This window comes from Salmo salar, chromosome ssa03 (genome assembly GCF_905237065.1).
Source record: "Salmo salar chromosome ssa03, Ssal_v3.1, whole genome shotgun sequence".
NCBI classification, from domain to species: Eukaryota; Metazoa; Chordata; class Actinopteri; order Salmoniformes; family Salmonidae; genus Salmo; species Salmo salar.
The window spans coordinates 37,949,850-37,970,473 of NC_059444.1; the positions used below are offsets into that span (position 1 = coordinate 37,949,850).

The 20,624-nt window shown below is 43.8% G+C and overlaps 1 protein-coding gene across 1 annotated transcript in view; it reads right to left on the reverse strand.

The window, feature by feature from the left end:
* LOC106600145 (ephrin type-A receptor 4) overlaps positions 1-13,336 on the reverse strand; it is a 32,386-nt gene extending 19,050 nt beyond the window's left edge. Inside the window, exons 1-4 of the mRNA XM_045714814.1 lie at positions 12,943-13,336; positions 11,401-11,468; positions 10,331-10,639; positions 9,818-10,172 (exon numbers count right to left, since the gene is read on the reverse strand). Coding sequence (XP_045570770.1) covers positions 9,818-10,172; positions 10,331-10,639; positions 11,401-11,468; positions 12,943-13,069 — 859 coding nt within the window. The 5' untranslated portion in view covers positions 13,070-13,336. The remainder of the gene's footprint in view (positions 1-9,817; positions 10,173-10,330; positions 10,640-11,400; positions 11,469-12,942) is intronic.
* Between the last annotated feature and the right edge of the window lie 7,288 nt (positions 13,337-20,624).

Sequence of the window (20,624 nt, forward strand, 5' to 3'; positions counted from 1 at the left end):
TCCTAACCATCCCTCTCTTCTGGGAGGCTCTACCTCTCTCACACACACACTTTCTTTCTCACGCTCTATCTTTCTCCCTGTATTCCTCTCTCTCTCTCTCTCCCTCTTCTGTTTTCTTCTCTCCCTCTCTGTTTTCCTCTCTCCCTCTCTGTTTCTCTCTCTCTCTCTCTCTTTCTCTCTCTCTGTTTGTTTCTCGCTCTCTCTCTCCCTCTCTCTCTGGAATGCTTTGAAGATTGTTATTTTTTAATTTTTTTTATAGCTCAATCGATACCAGTTAAACACTGATTGTATAAGAACATGCACACACACGCGCACTAACACACACAGATAGGAGCCATTCACATCCGTTAACCCTGCTTTTATGGCTCTATGTCAAACATTTTACAGCTGTAGGCCTTGATGTCGACATTTTACATTTCAGTCATTTAGCTAGCCGACGCTCTTATCCGACGCTCTTATCCAGAGTGACTTACAGTTAGTGCGTTCATCTTAAGATGAATGCAGACAACCACATATCACAGTCACAGTAAATGCATCTTTCCTCAATGAAGAAGTTATCAGAAAGTCAGTGCTAGTAGCAAAAGGCAAGTGCAGGTTTGTTTTTGACTGAGCCCCGCTATCAATGAGTGAGTGAAGTTCCGGGTAATACTATCAGTAAAGACCTTGGTGTGCGTGTGTGTGACACCATAAGGTCATAACCTTTTGAGGGTGGTGGTCTTTGTGAGGGTGCGACAGAGGGGAAAGAGGAGTGGAGAGTAGGGGAGAGAGAGAGAGAGAGAGAGAAGGAGAGCAGCAGTCCACTGTACAGGGACTGTATAGGGACTTATATAGGGCTAATAACACCTTTATGAGCTGTCATTCCAGGTCAACGCTCACTCTCCCTTTGCAGCACAGACACAAATCATGACACACACACACACACACACATACACACAAGCCTTTTCCCTTCAGAGAGAGGAATGATGAAAAATAGAGAATATCAGAGACTGTGGGGAATGAAAAGAGAGGGGGACAGAAACATAGAAGATAGGGAATGAGCGAGAGAAAGAAAGAAACAAAAAAGACGAAGGAGTGTTTATGGGTTGGTGGCCACACTCCCTCCCTTTCTTATTCTCTCCCCTCTATCTTTCACCTTCCCTCTGTTCACTGTGGAAAAAAGGGAGAAAGGCAGGGTGGGATGGAGACAAAGCCAGCTCACAGCCTTGAGTCCCGTCCTCCTGTTACAACACAATAGCTCACGGTGTGCCAGTATGGCTGTATGTGTGCCGGTGTGTTTGTGCATGTGTGGGAGAGAGACAGAGTGTGTGTGTGTGTGTTCATGTCAACGGTGGGTCAGGTATCGCGTGTCTCTTTGATGGACAGCCCCGGGGTCGTCCGTCAGACTCAGAGAGACAGGAGTCCCGCCCACAGGAACGCACACAGTAGGAGTGTGTGTGTGTGTGTGTGTGAGGGAGGGGGGGGGTGGCAGTTGACAGAGGAGGAAGGACAGTAGGACACACACACACACAAACACACGCACTGTAAACAGTCAGATTCTTGGCTCTTGTCTCCAATCTCCTGATGAGAGCAGCTGAAGCTGCTAGCTAAACCCAGCAGGTAAGGGGTAGACAACTCACATTACTCTCTATTATCTCTAAACTCTCTCTCTCTGTGTGTGAGAGAGATCCCTCTCCACTCCTGTAGTTTCTCCTTCCCCTTTGCTCTTCATTTTACAGAAAATGCTGAGTTGGGTAGAGTGAGTAAATGAGTGTAGGCTACTTCATTTGTACTACAAACTCCATAAACTGTGTGAGTGAGTGAGTGAGTGAGTGAGTGAGTGAGTGAGTGAGTGAGTGAGTGAGAGGACATCTTTGACTATGCACAGACTCAGTGTGCATAGCCTTGCTATTGAGAAAGGATGCCGAAGGCAGACCTGGCTCTCAAGAGAAGACAGGCTATGTGCACACTGCCCACAAAATGAGGTGGAAACTGAGATGCACTTCCTAACCTCCTGCCAAACGCATGACCATATCTGAGACACATATTTCCCTCAAATTACACAGACCCAAAGAATTCGAAAAACCAATCCAATTTTGATAAACTCCCATATCTATTGGGTGAAATATCACAGTGTGCAATCACAACAGCAAGATTTGTGACCTGTTGGCACAAGAAAAGGGAAACCAGTAAAAAATAAACACCATTGTAAATACTGTACAACCTATATTTATGTTTATTTATTTTTGTACTTTAACTATTTGCACACCATTACAACAGTGTATATAGACATCATATGACATTTGAAATGTCTTTATTCTTTTGAAACTTTTGTGATTGTAATGTTTACTGTTAATTGTTTATTTCACTTTTGCTTATTATCTATTTCACTTGCTTTGGCAATGTAAACATATATTTCCCATGCCAATAAAGCCCCTTAAAAATAAAATTGAGAGAGAGAGAGAGAGAGAGAGAGAGAGAGAGAGAGAGAGAGAGAGAGAGGGGGTAATTGTTGCAGGGGCTTTTGACATGCTAATATTCTCACGGTCAGTTCCAACTGCCCCTCCCCCAGCCTGGGCACACACACTAAACACTGTGTGAATGTGGAACTAAATCCACCTAGACTAGTGTGTAACTAGCAGGTCTGGGTGACTGATGGAGGAAGAGGAGCGATGAACTCTGTAATTATCCTCAAAGACGACGAGTGTCAACACCTTTACAATGACAAATGCATTCCACATACAAACACACAGGGCTGTGCTTGCATATCTGTGCGTGCGATGGTGAGGTAGGAGCTAATCCTGGTTTACCCTAAGGGAAAGGCAGGCTGACAGTCAGACAGACAGACATCTCACTCACTCAGAAAAGCCATATATAACATCTAACCAGGCTCTCATACAGATGTCCTGTTGTGTTTAACTGCACCACACACTGTGTGTCACTGCAGAGGTGACACATCTCCATCGAGGATAATCATAGTTCTTCTGGTTAGGAACTCTCATTTTGTTCACAAGCCACAAGAGGAAGTACCGGAACACAAGAGGGATTACGTAATCAGACTAGATTGCAAAATTTAAGTAGCTATATTCTGCTACAATTTTGAAGAGCCCCTTGATCACAGAGGAGTGAATGGGAACAGCCTTGGGATCACTAATCTACAATGATTAACTCTGAAAAACTCATCTCGTTTTCCCCAGGTCTACCGGGCACCCATATCTCCTTCTGATGTCCATCCCTCCCTCTCATTTATCACTCCATCCATCCATCACTCTGTCCCTCCCTCTATCCATCACCTAGACAGATGACACACTGGAGCGGTCAGGGGCACTTCCGACTCACAGAGAGAGAGAGAGAGAGAGAGAGAGAGAGAGAGAGATAGGGAGAGAGAGGACGACAGGACAGGGTCATAGAGAAACTCACACACACACACACACACACAGGCAGGCACACACACACTGTATGTAATGAGATAGATTTGCATTTTATCTGGATTTGCATTTGCGCAAAAAAAATGAATATGTAAATGACCAAGATGATAGCAATAAAAGGGCACCTTTACTGTGAATGTTTCTCTTTCACTCTCTCCTCTTGTTCTCCCACTCCCTACACCTATCTCATCTCTCTATCGGTCTCGCTCGTCTCTCTTGCTCGCTCTCTTCTCTTTCAGTAGACAGGTGATGATCATGTATTCAGTATTCTCCCACAGAGAGAAGCAGACAGGATATGAATATTCAGACTGTCAATACCTTTGTTTTACAGACACAGAAGGAGAAGCAACACACAGCACAGAACTGTGATCACACATACACACACACACATTTCCAAAATCAGTCGTTTTTTTTCACTGGACCTTCTATGTGTGTGTTTTGTTTATGGGTTTTAAGGTAAAGATGTAATTTAACTGTAGAAATGTTTTACATTTAATGTGGCATGAACACAACCAGTCATGTTTTCGACTAATTGTCAAACGAATCACTTCAAAACGAAGGTTACATTCGCATGTTCATCCAAAATAATTCCAGCATCCAAACAGTGCACTTGCCGACTTGCAAGTGGCTGAAGCTATGGCATTTTCTTGTGAATGATGTCCAGCGTAAGGCAAGAAACAATGCCTTTTTTTGGCAACTTTTTCTAATCATAGTCGCACACCACATGTGGCCTAGCCCACAGGCCTTTATGTTTTGATATGGCTTTTTCACCATAGAAATGCAATATTTGTAATATTTGTGACCGACCGCCTTGATTCTGTCTTATGTAGCAAAATTTGAAATTGTTTTTTTTTTTTTTTACATGGGATAAAAGCAAAGACACAGAGCTACAAAATGGTATATCATACACTGCATTTGACGAACAATGGGAAAGTAATTCTGCTTTGAAAGTTGATAAATTGTAACCTCACTTTTGATAAAATGGCCTTTGAATATTTTGGTACCTACTGGAGAGCTCTTCTTTGTTTAAACATATTCAGCATCATTCACACCCTCTTAACCTGTTAGGGCTAGGGGGCAGTATTGATACGGCCGGATAAAAAACGTACACGATTTAATCTGGTTACTACTCCTGCCCAGTAACTAGAATATGCATATAATTATTGGCTTTGGATAGAAAACACCCCAAAGTTTCTAAAACTGTTTGAATGGTGTCTGTGAGTATAACAGAACTCATATGGCAGGCCAAAACCTGATAAGATTCCATTCAGGAAGTGCCCTGTCTGACAATTTGTTGTCCTTCTGTTGCATCTCAATCGAAAATACAGCATCTGTGCTGTAACGTGACATTTTCTAAGGCTTCCATTGGCTCTCAGAAGGCGCCAGAAAGTGTCTGCTGTCTCTGGGCGAAGAACAGCAGGAGAGTTTGTAAGTGGTCAACCTGGGGACAGTGGAACTGAGAAGCGCATTCACGAGAATTCTCAATTTTTTTATTTCAGCCTTTGAATGAATACAACATCACCCGGTTGGAATATTATCACTATTTTAAGAGAAAAATAGCATAAAAATTGATTTTAAACAGCGTTTGACATGCTTCGAAGCACGGTAATGGAATATTTACAATTTTTTTGTCACGAAATGTGCTCGCGCGTCACCCTTCGAATAGTGACCTGAACGCACAAACAAAATGGAGCTATTTGAATATAACTATGGATTATTTGGAACCAAAACAACATTTGTTGTTGAAGTAGAAGTCCTGGGAGTGCATTCTGACGAAGAACAGCAAAGGTAATCCAATTTTTCTAATAGTAATTGTGAGTTTAGTGAGCCCCAAACTTGGTGGGTGTCAAAATAGCTAGCCGTGATGGCCGAGCTATGTACTCAGAATATTGGAAAATGTGCTTTCGCCGAAAAGCTATTTTAAAATCTGACACCGCGATTGCATAAAGGAGTTCTGTATCTATAATTCTTAAAATAATTGTTATGTTTTTTGTGAACGTTTATCATGAATAATTTCGTAAATTCACCAGAAGTTTTCGGTGGGTATGCTAGTTCTGAACATCACATGCTAATGTAAAAAGCTGGTTTTTGATATAAATATGAACTTGATTGAACAAAACATGCATGTATTGTATAACATAATGTCCTAGGAGTGTCATCTGATGAAGATCATCAAAGGTTAGTGCTGCATTTAGCTGTGGTTTTGGTTTTTGTGACATATATGCTTGCTTTGAAAATGGCTGTGTGATTATTTTTGGCAGGGTACTCTCCTGACATAATCTAATGTTTTGCTTTCGCTGTAAAGCCTTTTTGAAATCGGACAATGTGGTTAGATTAACGAAAGTCTTGTCTTTAAAATGGTGTAAAATAGTCATATGTTTGAGAAATTGAAGTTATAGCATTTTTGAGGTATTTGTATTTCGCGCCACGCGATTCCACTGGCTGTTGACTAGACAGGTTAAATGATTTAATCGTATTTACAGATGGCATACAAGTCTGTTATTAAGGAACATGAAAGTTCACATGTTCCAGAAGGTATTACTGGCAAAAAAACGCATTTAGATTTTAAAAAAAAGTTAACGTTCAAATGGCTCTCCTGTGAAGTAGTGGCCCGTGGCATAGGCCTAGTTTCCTGAAACGAGACACAATTATGTCTTGCACAGAATAGGTTAACTTTTGTACTATGAAAGATAGTAAATTGACATAGGCTAGTTATTTTGCCATTTGTTAGGCCTACTCATCATATTGGCTGACGAAAAGTAAATGTGGAGAGTTCTTCCAATATCTTCAATATGTACCTCGGAATTGGATAAGGACACGCACAGTTGTGTACCCGATGTGTCTGTCTTCACTTGTAGCCTGCGAGAAAAACCTGATCACTTGAGGGAGAGCCATGTGAGTGAGAGGTGCTTCGGAACATGCAGCACTCAGGGAGAAGGGCACAACGCAGCACTCCGGGCCAAGGGCACAATGGCCACTGGTCGCAAAAGGCATGGATATTTTTATGGTGCATTACGGCCAAACAAAGGGGATGCCGCCGGGAAATTCGAGCCGTTGCTTGTCAAATTGTGAATGAGAGACAGATGAAGTGTGTACAGCCTGTGCAAAAAACAAAGCAGAGCTAATGCCTTTGAAGCGACTTTTTTCAAATCACCATTAGACTCGCATCATGCAGCCTTACAATGTATTAAACATCAAAACATATAGCCCAACGTTTGTAGAACAACTAAAGTCACATTTCTTTGTTAACCTCCACACGGAATAGCCGCATATGTGCACTCCCTCAAATCGTTTGGAGAAAATACCCTTTCTATTTAATTCAGCTTTAGTTCAAGTGTATTCTTCATACTATAATATAAAATAATGCCACGGAATTCTAAGCTAATCTTGTCTGCTAAATGAACTAGTGTAGCCCACAGCCATTTGGCACAGCCAGATCAGGACCTAACATAAGGACAACTCAACTTCTGTTCTTCTGAAATAGACTACATTTTCTTCATATCATGTTTCTTTATACCTGTCTAAAAAATAGATTGAATTTATTGTGAAGGTGTAGGCTATATTACGTCAGTTATTTGCTTGACAATCACGGGTTAACAACATTTCGTGACCGCAACAGCCCTAGTTGTGCAATACATTTTATAGATAACATGAGAAGTAGCATATTGTTTTTATATGTGTGCATGTTTTTCTCATCTGGCAAAACAAATGGGATTCAGATTTCAAAACTCTTCCGCGGTAGGATACACATGAGTACCTCTCCCTCCATACAGTGTCTTCGGAAAGTATTCAGACCCCTTGACTTGTTGCACATTTTGTTATGTTACAGCCTTATACTAAAATGGATTAAATGTGTTTTTCTCAGCAATCTACACACAATACTCCATAATGACAAAGCAAAAACAGGTTTTTAGAAAAAACAGAAATACCTTATTTACACAAGTATTCAGACCCTTTGCTATGACACTCGAAATTGAGCTCAGGTGCATCCATTCCAAGACTCAGACCATGAGAAACAAGAATCTCTGGTCTGATGAAACCAAGATTGAACTCTTTGGCCTGAATGGCACGCGTCACGTCTGGCACCTGGCACCATCCCTACGGTGAAGCATGGTGGTGGCAGCATCATGCTGTGGGGTTGTTTTTCAGCGGCAGGGACTGGGAGACTAGTCAGGATCGAGAGAAAGATGAACGGATGAAAACCTTGATGAAAACCTGCTCCAGATCACTCAGGACCTCAGACTGGGGCAAATGTTCACCTTCCAACAGGACAACGACCATAAGCACACAGCCAAGACAATGCAGGAGTGGCTTCGGGACAAGTTTCTGAATGTCCTTGAGTGGCCCAGCCAGAGCCCGGACTTGAACCCGATCGAACATCTCTGGAGACACCTGAAAATAGCTGTACAGCAACGCTCCCCATCCAACCTGACAGAGCTTGAGAGGTTCTGCAGTGAGGAATGGGAAAAACTCCCCAAATACAGGTGTACCAAGCTTGTAGCGTCATACACCGAAAGACTTGAGGCTGTAATCACTGCCAAATGTGCTTCAACAAAATACTGAGTAAAGGGTCTGAATACTTATGCAAATGTGATATTTTATTTATTTTCACATTTTTCTTTTGCAAGAATTTCTAAAAAACTGTTTTTGCCTTGTCAGTATAGGGTATTGTGTGTAGATTTTGAGGGGAAAAAACGATTAAATACATTTTAGAACAAGGCTGTAATGTAACAAAATGTGGAAAAAGTCAATGGGTCTGAATACTTTCCGAAGGCACTGTATATCGTACACAAACACATATACACACTGCAGGAAATAGAAACACACATACACTCTCACACAGATAACGCCCACATGGACACACAGTAATAGCAGCAGATGAGCAACCACAGCTTAACAAAGTCCCTCTAAAAAGGCGTCGTCAAAACTCGAACAAAACGCAGAGATCCTTTTTCATTCCGGAGTCTGGCTGTTCCATTCACATTTAAACCACCTCTGTTGTCTCTCCTCTCCTTCTCTGCCCCTCCCTTGCTTCCTCTCCTCTCAGCCCGAATCACAGCTGTCAGAGTTTTGACGTCTTTATCAACCTCGGTCATGACCCTGCCCTTCACAACTTAACAGAGTGTATTTGTGTGTGTGTGTGTGTGTGTGCCTGTCAAAGTTTTTGACGGCTTCATCAAGCCTGGTCATGACCCTGCTCTTAAAGGTGTGTGTGTATGTGCGTGTGTGGGGGGGTTGGGGGTAAGGGACATAGGGGGATAAAGTTGAGGGGAGGGGGGGGGGTAACCTCTCTTATGTTTGTGTTCTTGCCCCCGTGTGAGCCCACTGCACCCCCTCTAACACCCCAACATAGTAACAATTGGGGGGGCTGGGCTATCATTGATGCCTTATGCCGTAAATGGCCTCCTTATAGATCCCCCTCTCTATTCACAAACTAATTCCTCCTTCCTTTCCTCCCCCTCTCTCTCTCCAATCCTCCACCTCTATCCACCCCTACTCCTCCACCGCTATCCGCCGGTATCTCTCTGCACTGCTCTATTTCTCTCTCTCTGTCTCTTCATAGCACTCTATAGCGCTAAAAAGTCTTCTACTCATTCCCTGCCTCACTTTGTCGTTTCTCTCTCCCTATTGGTCACCCGTCCATTGTTTGCAGTCCGCTAATTGATATGACGAAAAAATGTAATCTAGGGACCATTCGGTCGTCAAGCCTGACAGTACAATGGCAAATCACCAGAGCACTCCAGTCCTGAGTGGGCTGTTTCAACTTAGAGTGGGGAAAAGGAAATACTTAAAAATAGCTAGTCCTTCACTTCAGTTCAAAGGTGATCAGAGTCAAGGGTCTAGTTAAATCTTGTTAAAGAAAACAGCCTTTAGATATCATTAACTCTGCTATGGATAAAGAGAGGGAGGTCTGGATGGAGAGAGAGGGATGGAGAGGAAGAGAGAGGGAGGGAGAGAACCTGGTGTCTGTCACATATAGAAAAGTTTGATAGCTATCCCTTTCTCTACTATCACTGACAAACACACACCTTCTGCTCGGTCCGCAGGCATTTAAAAGTTTAAGCTTTTTGTTATATAATTAGCCTGCTGGGATGGCCATAATAAATAAGATTGAGAGAATAAACCCACAGCTGTATATCATTCCCTACTGAAGCACTGACGCTCAACTGGTGTGTGAGTGTGTGTGTGTTGAACAGAGACTCTCTTTTCAGAGAGAGTAATGGCGTGCTATAAAACTGTCTTCAGAACGTCTGTTCCCTCCAGTCTCGCCTATTTCCCTCACTCTCTCTTCCAGAGGTCCAAGAGCTGATGACTTAACTTTAGCTCAGTCGACTAAGTGCATACGCCCGGGGGTTCGATACAATTTAGAAGAAAATGTGGTCATTAAATTAAAAGTAAATCAAATGCCTTACCCTGACAGGCTCCGCTTTTCTCCTCGTATCCCAAGTTACAGACACACCCACCAATGGGGACCAGCCATTCCCCGTCTGCGCCACAATACATCTTGGGCTCCTCCCTCTCTTCTGATTGGTTCACGCACGACCCCCTGACCTCCACTAACGAGGAAGTGTCAGCGCCGGTGTTGGTATCTGGGAAGGTTGCTAAGTTGCGGACAGTGAGGGGGCAGGTTTTGTAGAAGACACGTACGGAAACCAGAGCGATACAGGCGCCAACATCCTGGAACGCCAGGTAGAAACCCTTCCGGGTTGTGACCTTTACGTCACGCACCTCGGTGTTCAGCTTCATGATGCGGTCCCCAATGTCCACCTGATCATCGTAATAATAACATCATTACTGATAATAAATAGCCATAAGAACACAACAACGTTACTTCATTGTAATTTTCACATTGAAAAAACATAATCAACACACCATCAGATCTTAAAATTGAACAAAGAGATTAAAAACAAACCAAGAGTCCTAACCTGAGTGAAGCTCTCGTCGGCTGCTACGGTGTCGATCTTGAGAAAGTTGCTCTCTCTGATGTAGTGCTCTCTGTCGTTGTTAGACTCATAGTAGTAGAGATTGAAGGTCTCCTTACAGGTGCCGGTGACTCCAGGCAGGCTGTTACAGTCCCGGAGGGTGAACTTGATCTCGACGTAGATGCGCTGCGCTCCAGACCGAGGGATCCAGTCGGTTCTAAGCCAGTTGCTCTGGCTGGGTTCCATCACGTTACACACCTGGTACGTTCTGATAGGGACGTTCTTCTCATCCATGATGCTTACCTCCTCCCACTGGGAACACACACATTCTGATCATTAGACCAAAGTCATTTGTAGTCATTAATCAGCTTCAGTGACAACAAAACCTTCCATGCGTTTATCTTGGATAGTTTATCAAGGACGTTTATGGAGTTGGATGGTGACCTTGCCTAACTATGGCATCTTATTACCATGGAATAATAATGTGGCCTCCCACTCCCTGCTGGTGAGAGCTTTAGACGTACCGAGCCAGAGAGTGTGTGTGTGTTGAGGTGTTCTATAGGAGCTGTCATAGAGTATGACTCCAAGTTTTATTCCCTCCTTTGGAGTCTTTGTTGAAGGACAGAAATCACAGCTGTCACAGTCGTAAAGCTGTACACTGGCCCCGACTGTGATGTGGAGAGGGGTGTGTGTGTGTGTGTGTGTGTGTGTGTGTGTGTGTGTGTGTGTGTGTGTGTGTGTGTGTGTAAGCAATGGGTGGGGTGGGGGGTGGGCTATGCTGGCAATCAAAGGGCTCAGTGTGTGGGGACCAGGACCTTGTCAATCAAGCAGTTCAGTAAAAGAAAGTGAGCGCAGGGAGCCTGGAGAGGAGTCAAGTTCACCAATAACTCTTAAACTAACAAAGAGGCTGGAGAGAGTGAAAGTGAGCGCGAGAGCGGGTGTGCATGCAATAAAGGCAGAGGGAGATGGCGAATAAAAAAAATACTCACCCATAGTCTACCTGTGTACAATTATGCATTACAAACACATATTCTCACTGAAATAGGTTATTTTGTCTCGGCAGGACCACTCACCCCTCCTTCTGTTGGACTGGCCGCCCATTTCAGCTCGCCAGGAACTGTCCTTGTGTCCAGTAACGTTTCTGAAACACACAGTTACAAGCAGGTAGGGAAGGTGATTTCCACTTTCCATTGGCAGTACACTGAAAATTATTCAATTTTCAGCTACTCTTAGGCTAAACAAGAACCCATACATACTGTATTCATACAGATGCAGATATAAATAGAAAATTATAAGATCGATAAAATATCCCAAATATACTGGAACGAATGTAGATTTTGGGCTAAACGTTACACATGTATATATATAGGTGCCCCTGTACATTTTTTATTTAACCTTTATTTAACTAGGCAGGTAAGTTAAGAACAAATTGTTTTTTTTACAGTGACAGCCTACACCGGCCAAACCCAGACGACGCTGGGCCAATTGTGCGCCGCCCTATGGGACTCCCAGTCATGGCCGGCTGTGATACATCCTGGATTCAAACCAGGGTGTCTGTAGTACACTAGTGGTTCTGGTGGGGGGGGGGGACCCCCTGTGGCCCCCCTAAATGTGGAGTATGAAATAATTTTTACATAACACATTTTTGCTATCATTCTTTTTTTACATCCATTATTAGACACTGGCAACGATGATGATTATGAACATGGTCTTTTGCCTGCTAATGCCTGCAATGCAGTGAAGAAAACTACATGACAACAATAACGTCTCATGTAACTGGCCCCTCTAACAGTACAACTGGCCCCAGCTTGGCCCCCCCAGTTGAACTGGTCTAGAACCGCCACTGCTGTAGTGACACCTCAAGCAATGAGATGCAGTGCCTTAGACCACTGCGCCACTCTGGGAGCTCCAACATTGACACTGTACCGGTATGCCCTATATATAGCTTGCTATTGTTATTTTACTGCTGCTCTATAATGATTTTTTACTTAAAACTGCATTGTTAGTTAAGGGCTTGTAAGTAAGATTTTCACTGTAAGGTCTACACCTGTTGTATTCGGCGCATGTGACAAATACAATTTGATTTGATTTGGGGTAAAACCCGTTGCGCAAAGGCCGTAGGTCACGGCTTAAATCGAAAATGTTTGACGTTTTACTTGTTAGAAATGTGACATTTGTCAGAATTTGGAGGTTTCATTTGTGCCCCTGTACAAACTGCTTTAGGCTGAGTAGGCTACTGACTGCATAACATTGAAATTCAGCTAAAATGAAACTGTAAAAGACTGAACCTGATAAAGAAAGATAGTATGGGAGGCAACTGCATACATTTTTTGATTGCAGCGATTGCGATTATCATTCATCGTTCTAAGCTTGTGAAACAAATTGTTGGATAAAAGTCAAATGAAAGAGGAACAACTGTGCTTTCCAGGCAGCGGGTAGGAACTCCAAGTATGTACATGCGAAATAAGAAATATCCGTTTCCAATAGTGCCCGAATATGAAGGGAAAAACGGACCCACAATTAAAACACGTTAAGTAGCCTAACCAAATATTTTGGAGAACCGTACCCCTTAACCCCCTTAAGCCTAAACAATTCCAAAACACTGATTTCCTTACCTTCATTCGGTGGATACACTCGGGCGGTGGAAATAACTGTAAACATCCATATAAACGCACAAGTTGTTTTGCAAAAACTCGCAGCCATTTGTGCTGTAAGGAAGTGTGTCCGTTTACCTCCGCGCATCCCTGTTGGAAAACTGTGTGTGTGGGAATGATACTTGGAACGCTGTGGGCAAAAGGAGGTCTCTCGCCCTCCTGACGCAGTTGTAGGTATCTTCGCTTCTCTGTTCAGTGGTATCTCGCTGGCATAGGTTGTAAGTGTTTGTCAACGTGTGAGTTGTTATATGTCATATGTGTAGATTATGTTGTAATGTCTGCGTGTTTTTACTCTTTTACCTGTGTTCCTGGCAATTAAGTCACTGACAGTAGTGTGACAACATCACACTAAGCCTGCGTCATTGATTCGTCATGATGAGCCAATATAACGTGATCGTTTCGATAAATCAACAGACAAGCTTTTAACGAAACATTTGTAGTATGTGACAAATAATAACCTTTTTGTTGTTTGGCATTGAATATGACTAATTTAAGATCGAAAACTGCTTATAGATTGAAACAAAAGTGATAGATAAAATAGTGTATTGTTGGCTATTTATTGTCGCTTTGGAACTGTGAACACATCAAATATGAAGACCTCTTCCCACTGGGCAAAAACTGGTTGAATCAACATTGTTTCCCCGTTATTTCAAGCCAAACAAATATATGTGATGACATTTAATCAACGTGAAAAACGGTTTCGATTTGCTGAAAGTAATCAATTTAAGGGCATTTCGTCTTTTTTTCACCTAACTTTTAACCTAAATCCAATGACATAGTGACCTTTTTTGTTGATTTCACATTGAATTCATGTTAGTATAAATCAAAACTAGACGTTGAACTGACATTCTTCCCAGTCAGTAGGTTGTTTGTTGCTTGCAGAATTACAATACCTCACTGAAAAGGATGGAGGAAAAACAAGAGGGAGATAGCGCCCCCTGTCGTTAGCTCATATCTCTCTCTACCTGACGCCCCTCCATTGGGAGTGAGATCTGGAGTGATGCTGATGAATCTCAATAGCCTAAGGCCAGGGTTGGGTAGGTTACTTTCTAAATGTAATCAGTTACCGTTACTAGTTATCTGTCCAAAATTGTAATCAGTAACATAACTTTTGGATTACCCAAACTCAGTAATGTAATCTAATTACTGCAGGTAGCCTAGTGCTTATGTTGTTGGGCCAGAAACCAAAAGATTGCTGGATCAAATCCCTGAGCTGACAAGGTAAAAATCTGTTGTTCTGCGCCTGAACAGTTAACAGCAGTTAACACAGTGTTTCCTCATAGGCTGTCATTGTAAATAAGAATTTGTTCCTTACTGACTTGCCTAGTTAAATAAAGGTAAAGTAACATTTAGTTATTTTGAGATTACTTTCCCCTTAAGAGGCATTAGAAGACAAAAATGTATGTTACCAATGTAACGACATCTAAATGTAATTTTATGGGTTGGTTATGTAGGCTTCTTCTAACCCATTGCTTTCTAATACATATAATAATAATATTAAATTATATCTTCACATTCATGTATAGAATTTACAAATCCAAAAATGGACGTAGCAACTACAGATTGCCCCTTTAAGGCTGTCAAAAGTGTGCGAGTTTGAACATGTGTCCATTAGGCCAATGGAATTAGATTGAGCAATAAAAGCTCCACTTTTATTCCAAAGGCTGGGATCCGCAATATGCAGCTGGTGCAAGAGCACATTTTTTCACTGGCTGTCCACTGGTTTCAAAAACAATGATTGTTAGGCAGCTTTCTGAATTTAAAAGTAATCCTCAAAGTAATCATCTAGTTTTTCAAAAGTACAGGTAACAAGTACAAGTTTTTTACAGGTAACATAACGGATTACAGTTACATATTTGTTGTAATCCCTTACTGTAACGGATTACATGTAATCCATTACTCCCCAACCCTGCCTAAGGCTATGACAACTACACAATAAGAACTGTGACACTGTCAACATAAAAAGGGTCTTAAAACCAGCAACTTTGCTGTTATGGGACAAGCGCACTACCGTGCCATAACGATCCAGACCTCTTGGCAAAGGTCGTACTATCCTTACATCGACCGTATACAGGTAGTCCACTGAGGCAAGCACGCACCACAGCCATTATTACACACTGTTCTAAAAGAAGTCAGTCTCCATCTTGTGCAGGCTGTGAAAGCGTAGAGGAAGAACAAAGAGAGGGGTTTGCGTCCACCCACACCTTCTCTCTCTCAGTGGAGCTGTTGCACAAAGAAACTCAGTGGGTATCTCTCAAGAGAAAAGACACAGGTCCTTTACTACAGCCTGTTATAGCTGTTTATCCCTCCCCGACTTGGAAGTCTTCGATCTTTAATTCCGTCCTATCCACGTCTAATATCGCTTTCAACAGGGTCACGCGAGTTGTATGTGTTTTGTTTAGAGCTCTACCTAGAGGGTCTTTTGTCACATGGGAACTTGTTCAGCTCGATAGAGAGTGTTGAGAGTGTGTAACTTTTGTGCTGACCTCAATTTAGAGACAGAGGGAGAATTTATTGTGTGTGAGACCTGTATGTGAATTGTATGTGTTCGCCATACACTTTCCATCTCAGTGTATGGGGCCATTCTCAGGTCCGGGCGGGGCCCTTAGTACAGGGTGCTGTGTGTTTGTGTTTCTCCAGGGTCCTATTCTGAACGTCTTTGTGTCATTTCGGTTGCTCAGGCGAAATCATCCCGTCCCCATAATGCACCATAATGGAACTAGGAAGAGCATCTGGTGCTTTGAGACCGAAACCCATCACCTCACATCGACCCGTCACTCACCGCCGCAGACCATAATGCCGTTTTCACCATCTTATTTTCCTCCAAACCCACGACAGACTGCGCAATCACAAAGACCCAATTAGCCGAGAGCGGGTGGCAGCTTCGCTGTGGAGCCGGTGTCCAATCACATCGAGCTGTGGAGGGCAGGGGCCTATCGAACGCGGGTTCCAGTGGGCAGAACCTCGCCACGGGTCGGAGGTGACACAGTGACATTATGGAGTTGCAGGCCGTTGTTTAGGCTCGTTTGTGTCAGTGTAGTTTTGATTGATGACCGTCGTGATGGTGTTCCCATTCTCCTGTGGGATTCCCAGATCTGAAGAGTTAACTCCCACTGCGGCCCCGAACCTTCGGCCCCCACACACACGTTTTGTTCCTATAGGGCCCCAGATGGCTCCTACTGCCCACACATCTATATTGTGTGTGTGTGTGTGTGTGTGTGTGTGTGTGTGTGTGTGTGTGTGTGTGTGTGTGTGTGTGTGTGTGTGTGTGTGAGAGAGTGTGTGTTTGTGTGTGTGTGAGCACCCCTCAACCCCCTAGGGATACTCTAGCTTCCCTTAATTACTAGAAAGCCTAAACCCACCAAACCCACTAACCCCCAGAAGAGCTCCTGAAGCCACAGTGAAGTCATCTTGGCCCTCTCCAAACCCCCTCCTCAAATCACCAACTAACTCCTCATGCCTCCCACAGACACCATCGGGTACTCGTCATAGAAGTAGTGATAAAAGGAGTCATGGGGAGAAGTTCACAGAAGGGCCCTTTAATAGTGTGACAAATATAAGTCTAACTGCTTTGTAGACACATCGCTGAGAAGGATAGGGGGATGCTTGTGTATGGAGAGATGTTGGACATGTGTTGTGTGTGTGTAAGGAGCTCGGGCAACGAGATATTTTCAAATAGCATGTCTCACTCTCGCGCCTTCTCTCTCTCTCTCTCTCTCTCTCTCTCTCTCTGTGTTAGAAACATGATGGTCAGTTCACAGTGATCCAGTTGGTGGGCATGCTGCGTGGCATCGCGTCGGGCATGAAGTACCTGTCTGACATGAGCTATGTTCACCGAGACCTGGCTGCCCGCAACGTCCTGGTCAACAGCAACCTGGTGTCTCTCTCTCTCTCTCTGTATGTATGTATGTATGTATGTATGTATGTAGGTATGTAGGTATGTAGGTATGTATGTATGTATGTATGTATGTATGTATGTATGTATGTATGTATGTATGTATCAGCTGCAGGTCTGGTAAAGGCTCCAGGGATGTAAAAGATATGTGGGTGGTTAAGACAGAAGAACAAAGGAGGAGAAGAAGAGGACAGAAGTGTTGCTAGTGGAAAAACCTCCTCCTATATCACGTACACTCCACGAACAAGAATACGGGTCAACTGACAACACAATCTGTGCTATTATATTGGGGCTCAAACATAGAAAGAGGGTAGCAGATATTTGTGTGTATGTTCACGTGTGTGACCAGAGCCCACAGTTAACGGAGCATCATTAACATGCCTGAGGCGTAGTGGCGAGACCTAGGGATCGCTAGCATCTGTCACACCACTCTGAGGGAGCACAGACACACACACACATGAGTGTACACACAGCTGACGTGATTCCACTGAGCCACCGGCTGCTCTAAGGGAGGGCTGGGGGAGAGTTGGCGGAATAAGACTCCAGGTGCATCAAGTCTAGCATAATGGTCCTCTCCTCTCTTTTCCTTCATATGCTCTGATGAAAGGACTAAAGAGGTCAAATCTCCTTGCAATCCTCTGCCATAATGTATCTACTGGCATTTGTCTGTTAAGCGTTTGTGTGTGTGTATGTGTGTGTGTGTGTGTGTGTGTGTGTGTGTGTGTGTGTGTGTGTGTGTGTGTGTGTGTGTGTGTGTGTGTGTGTGTGTGTGTGTGTGTGTGTGTGTGTGTGTGTGTGTGTGTGTGAAAAAGTTTTAAGTTGCCAACAGAGGAAGAAGAGGGCAGCAGCAGGTGTCGTCAGTAAACCCAGGAGGAGTGTGTGTCCTTTTATTTGTTTGCTTACTTTGACGCTAAAAGAACATAGCCAGGGAACCTCTCCCCTCTTTTATTCTCCTTCTCTCCCCCCTCCCTCTCGTTCTATTGCTGTCTTTTCTTGTTAGCGTGTGGTAGAAAGATAACTTTTTACGCGTTAATCTATGTGTGGGTATCTGTGAGTGCGTGAGTCAGTGTGTGCGGTTATGTAAAGTGAAGTGATATGATGCAGAACACGTTTGTTCTCTCCATCCATCCATCCATCTGTTGTGCTGGCGTCTCGTTGGCGGCTCGCTCCTCAGAAACAGGGGAACACTTTCTCCCTCTCTCCAACTGGTACACTAAGGCAGAATGAACAGATCACGGCAGTCCCAAGGGAAAGAGAGCGAGACGGGTAGAGTGAGTGAGAAAAAATCGAGAGAGCGAGAGAGAGAGTGACTGGGAAAGAAAGATAGGAAACAGAGAGAGAGTTGTGGGGTGGTGGTAGATTCCGTGGTGGCCTTGGTTGTGTCTCTCTGTCAGCACAGGCTGCGACGCACACTCTCAGGTCACCTGGTGACCCCGCAGGCTCCATCCTGCCTCTCACCCCACGCATGTGTGTGTGTGTGTGTGCGTGTTTGTATTTGTGGGTATGTTTGACCAAACCACACGAAAACTGACAAATACACCTCTCAACATCTCCGTCTCTCGCACACCCTGAGGTCTCCGACACGACTCACATGGTTATATATATAACCAACCACTAATAGTTTCAAAGTGTGTGTGTCTTGGGTGCGCGTTTGTGTGTGTGTGTGTGTCCTTACTTCCAGAGGGAATGTACTATGATTCTCATCCGTCTTGGTAGTTTGTGTCACTCTGTTGATGGATGATATTCATCAAGGAAAAAGGCTTAGGGCTAACCACTATTCACCAGCCATTAATTATGTCAGTCAAGACGATGCTCCGCTGTATGTGTGCGTGTGACATTCTAGAATGAGAATCATTGTAATCTAGTATCTAAATCATTGCTGGTAATTCACACTTAATAACACAGTACTTGTTCAATTGGAGAGGACTCGAGGAACACAAGCTTCCACTGAAAGTTTAAGGCAACGCCTTTGCAGCTTCTGTTGCCCCACAGCCCATGCAGGAGAGAGGTGACCAGAGGACACAGTGTGTGGGTGGGCAACTCAAAGGGACTCCCTTTTCCACCATTTTGGGAGGGCGAGTGGGAGAGAGGCCCAAGGCGAGACATATGTGGACAGGGAAGACTTTATTTCTTGCTCACACACACACACACACACACACACACACACACACACACACACACACACACACACACACACACACACACACACACACACACACGTGTTTGCTTGTGCAAACATTTAGCTCTTTTGTGTTGGACAACATTCCCGCTGAACTCAAACACACATCACCACTCACATGCCACTGTATGGGAGCACCACTAAATAAACACAGGCTCACTTGCCACTGTTACTGAAAACAAACACATGATTACAGGGCACAAGAGCCACAATAAATCAAAGTGGCAGAGGATGTGGGGAAAGAGGAGGGGAGAAAGAGAGGGAGAGGAAGAGTGAGTGAGCAAAAGAGATTAAAGGTGTCTTCTCAGAGAAGGATCTCTCTGTAGATCTCTCTATGAGTGAGCACAGGGAAGGAAACAAAGTGAACTGTGTTATGAGGGAGATTACTTGGGGATTAGATGTAAACAGATGATTGCATATATCAGGCCCTTGTTGCACTGATGAGACAGGACAGACACACGTGCACACACACGTGCACACACACACACACACACACACACACACACACACACACAAACACACACACACACATACAAACACAAACACACTACAAAGCAGCTCTACACCAGCCCTCTGATAACAAAGCATTAACTTGGGTATTACAAAGCAAAGCTTTGAGAGCAGAAAGGAGAGAAGAGGAGACAGAAAATAAGGAGGAGAACAGTAGACACTCCCAACAGGAAGTTGGTTTTGAGATCTGTCACTCGTCACCTTTGACTTCCTGTCTCTGTCTGTTGACAGCCCACTCTGCCATGTTTGTTCTTTCACACCAAACTAACAACACTCACACACATACAGGAGGAGGGTGAAGGAGGGAAGTGTCAAATAACCAATCATCACTTCTTTCTTTGCCTTCTTTATCTCTCAGTTCTTCAAGGATGAGAGGACAACAAGGCCCTGTGTTTTGCATGGCAGAGAGAGAGAGGGAGAGACAGACAGGGAGAGACAAACACCAAGATAGACCAACTCACGGAGAGAGTTCCTCTGAACCTGCTTGATCCATTTTACTTTCTATAGGTGTTATTCAGCATCTTCTAGTGGCTGATTCTATCCTAAACCTGGGAGCTCCGGGTTCAAGGTTATGTCTATTGGTTTGTGCTACACTTAGACATCCCCACCATGTTTTCATTCCTTCTCTCTCTGCCTAAACTGAGGATGATCTAAGTATGGGGCTGTCTGACACAACTCCAGGACTGGGCTCATCAAAGTCAATGATAGTCTACAGATCAGCAGGAAAACTTGCTCTGATGCCACTGCATTCTGGAGATAGAGTTTATCAGTCTGTACCAAAGGACTGAGACTTCGGGGGGTCACCAGGGTCAGAGATAGCTGACTGGAGTATACCAAAAGACTCCAAGGTGCGGGGGATGCACAAGGTCAAAGACTGCTGGACAATGAACACTAGAGCCAGTCAGTGCAGATATGACACAGACAGACATGAGAGGGTCAGACAGAGACCAAGAGCTTGCATATGTGCCTATCAATGATTTATACATACACTACATGACTGCCATCGCGCCTCCATTTTACTACTCCCCCACCATTGTAAAACAGATTTTGGAAGCCATA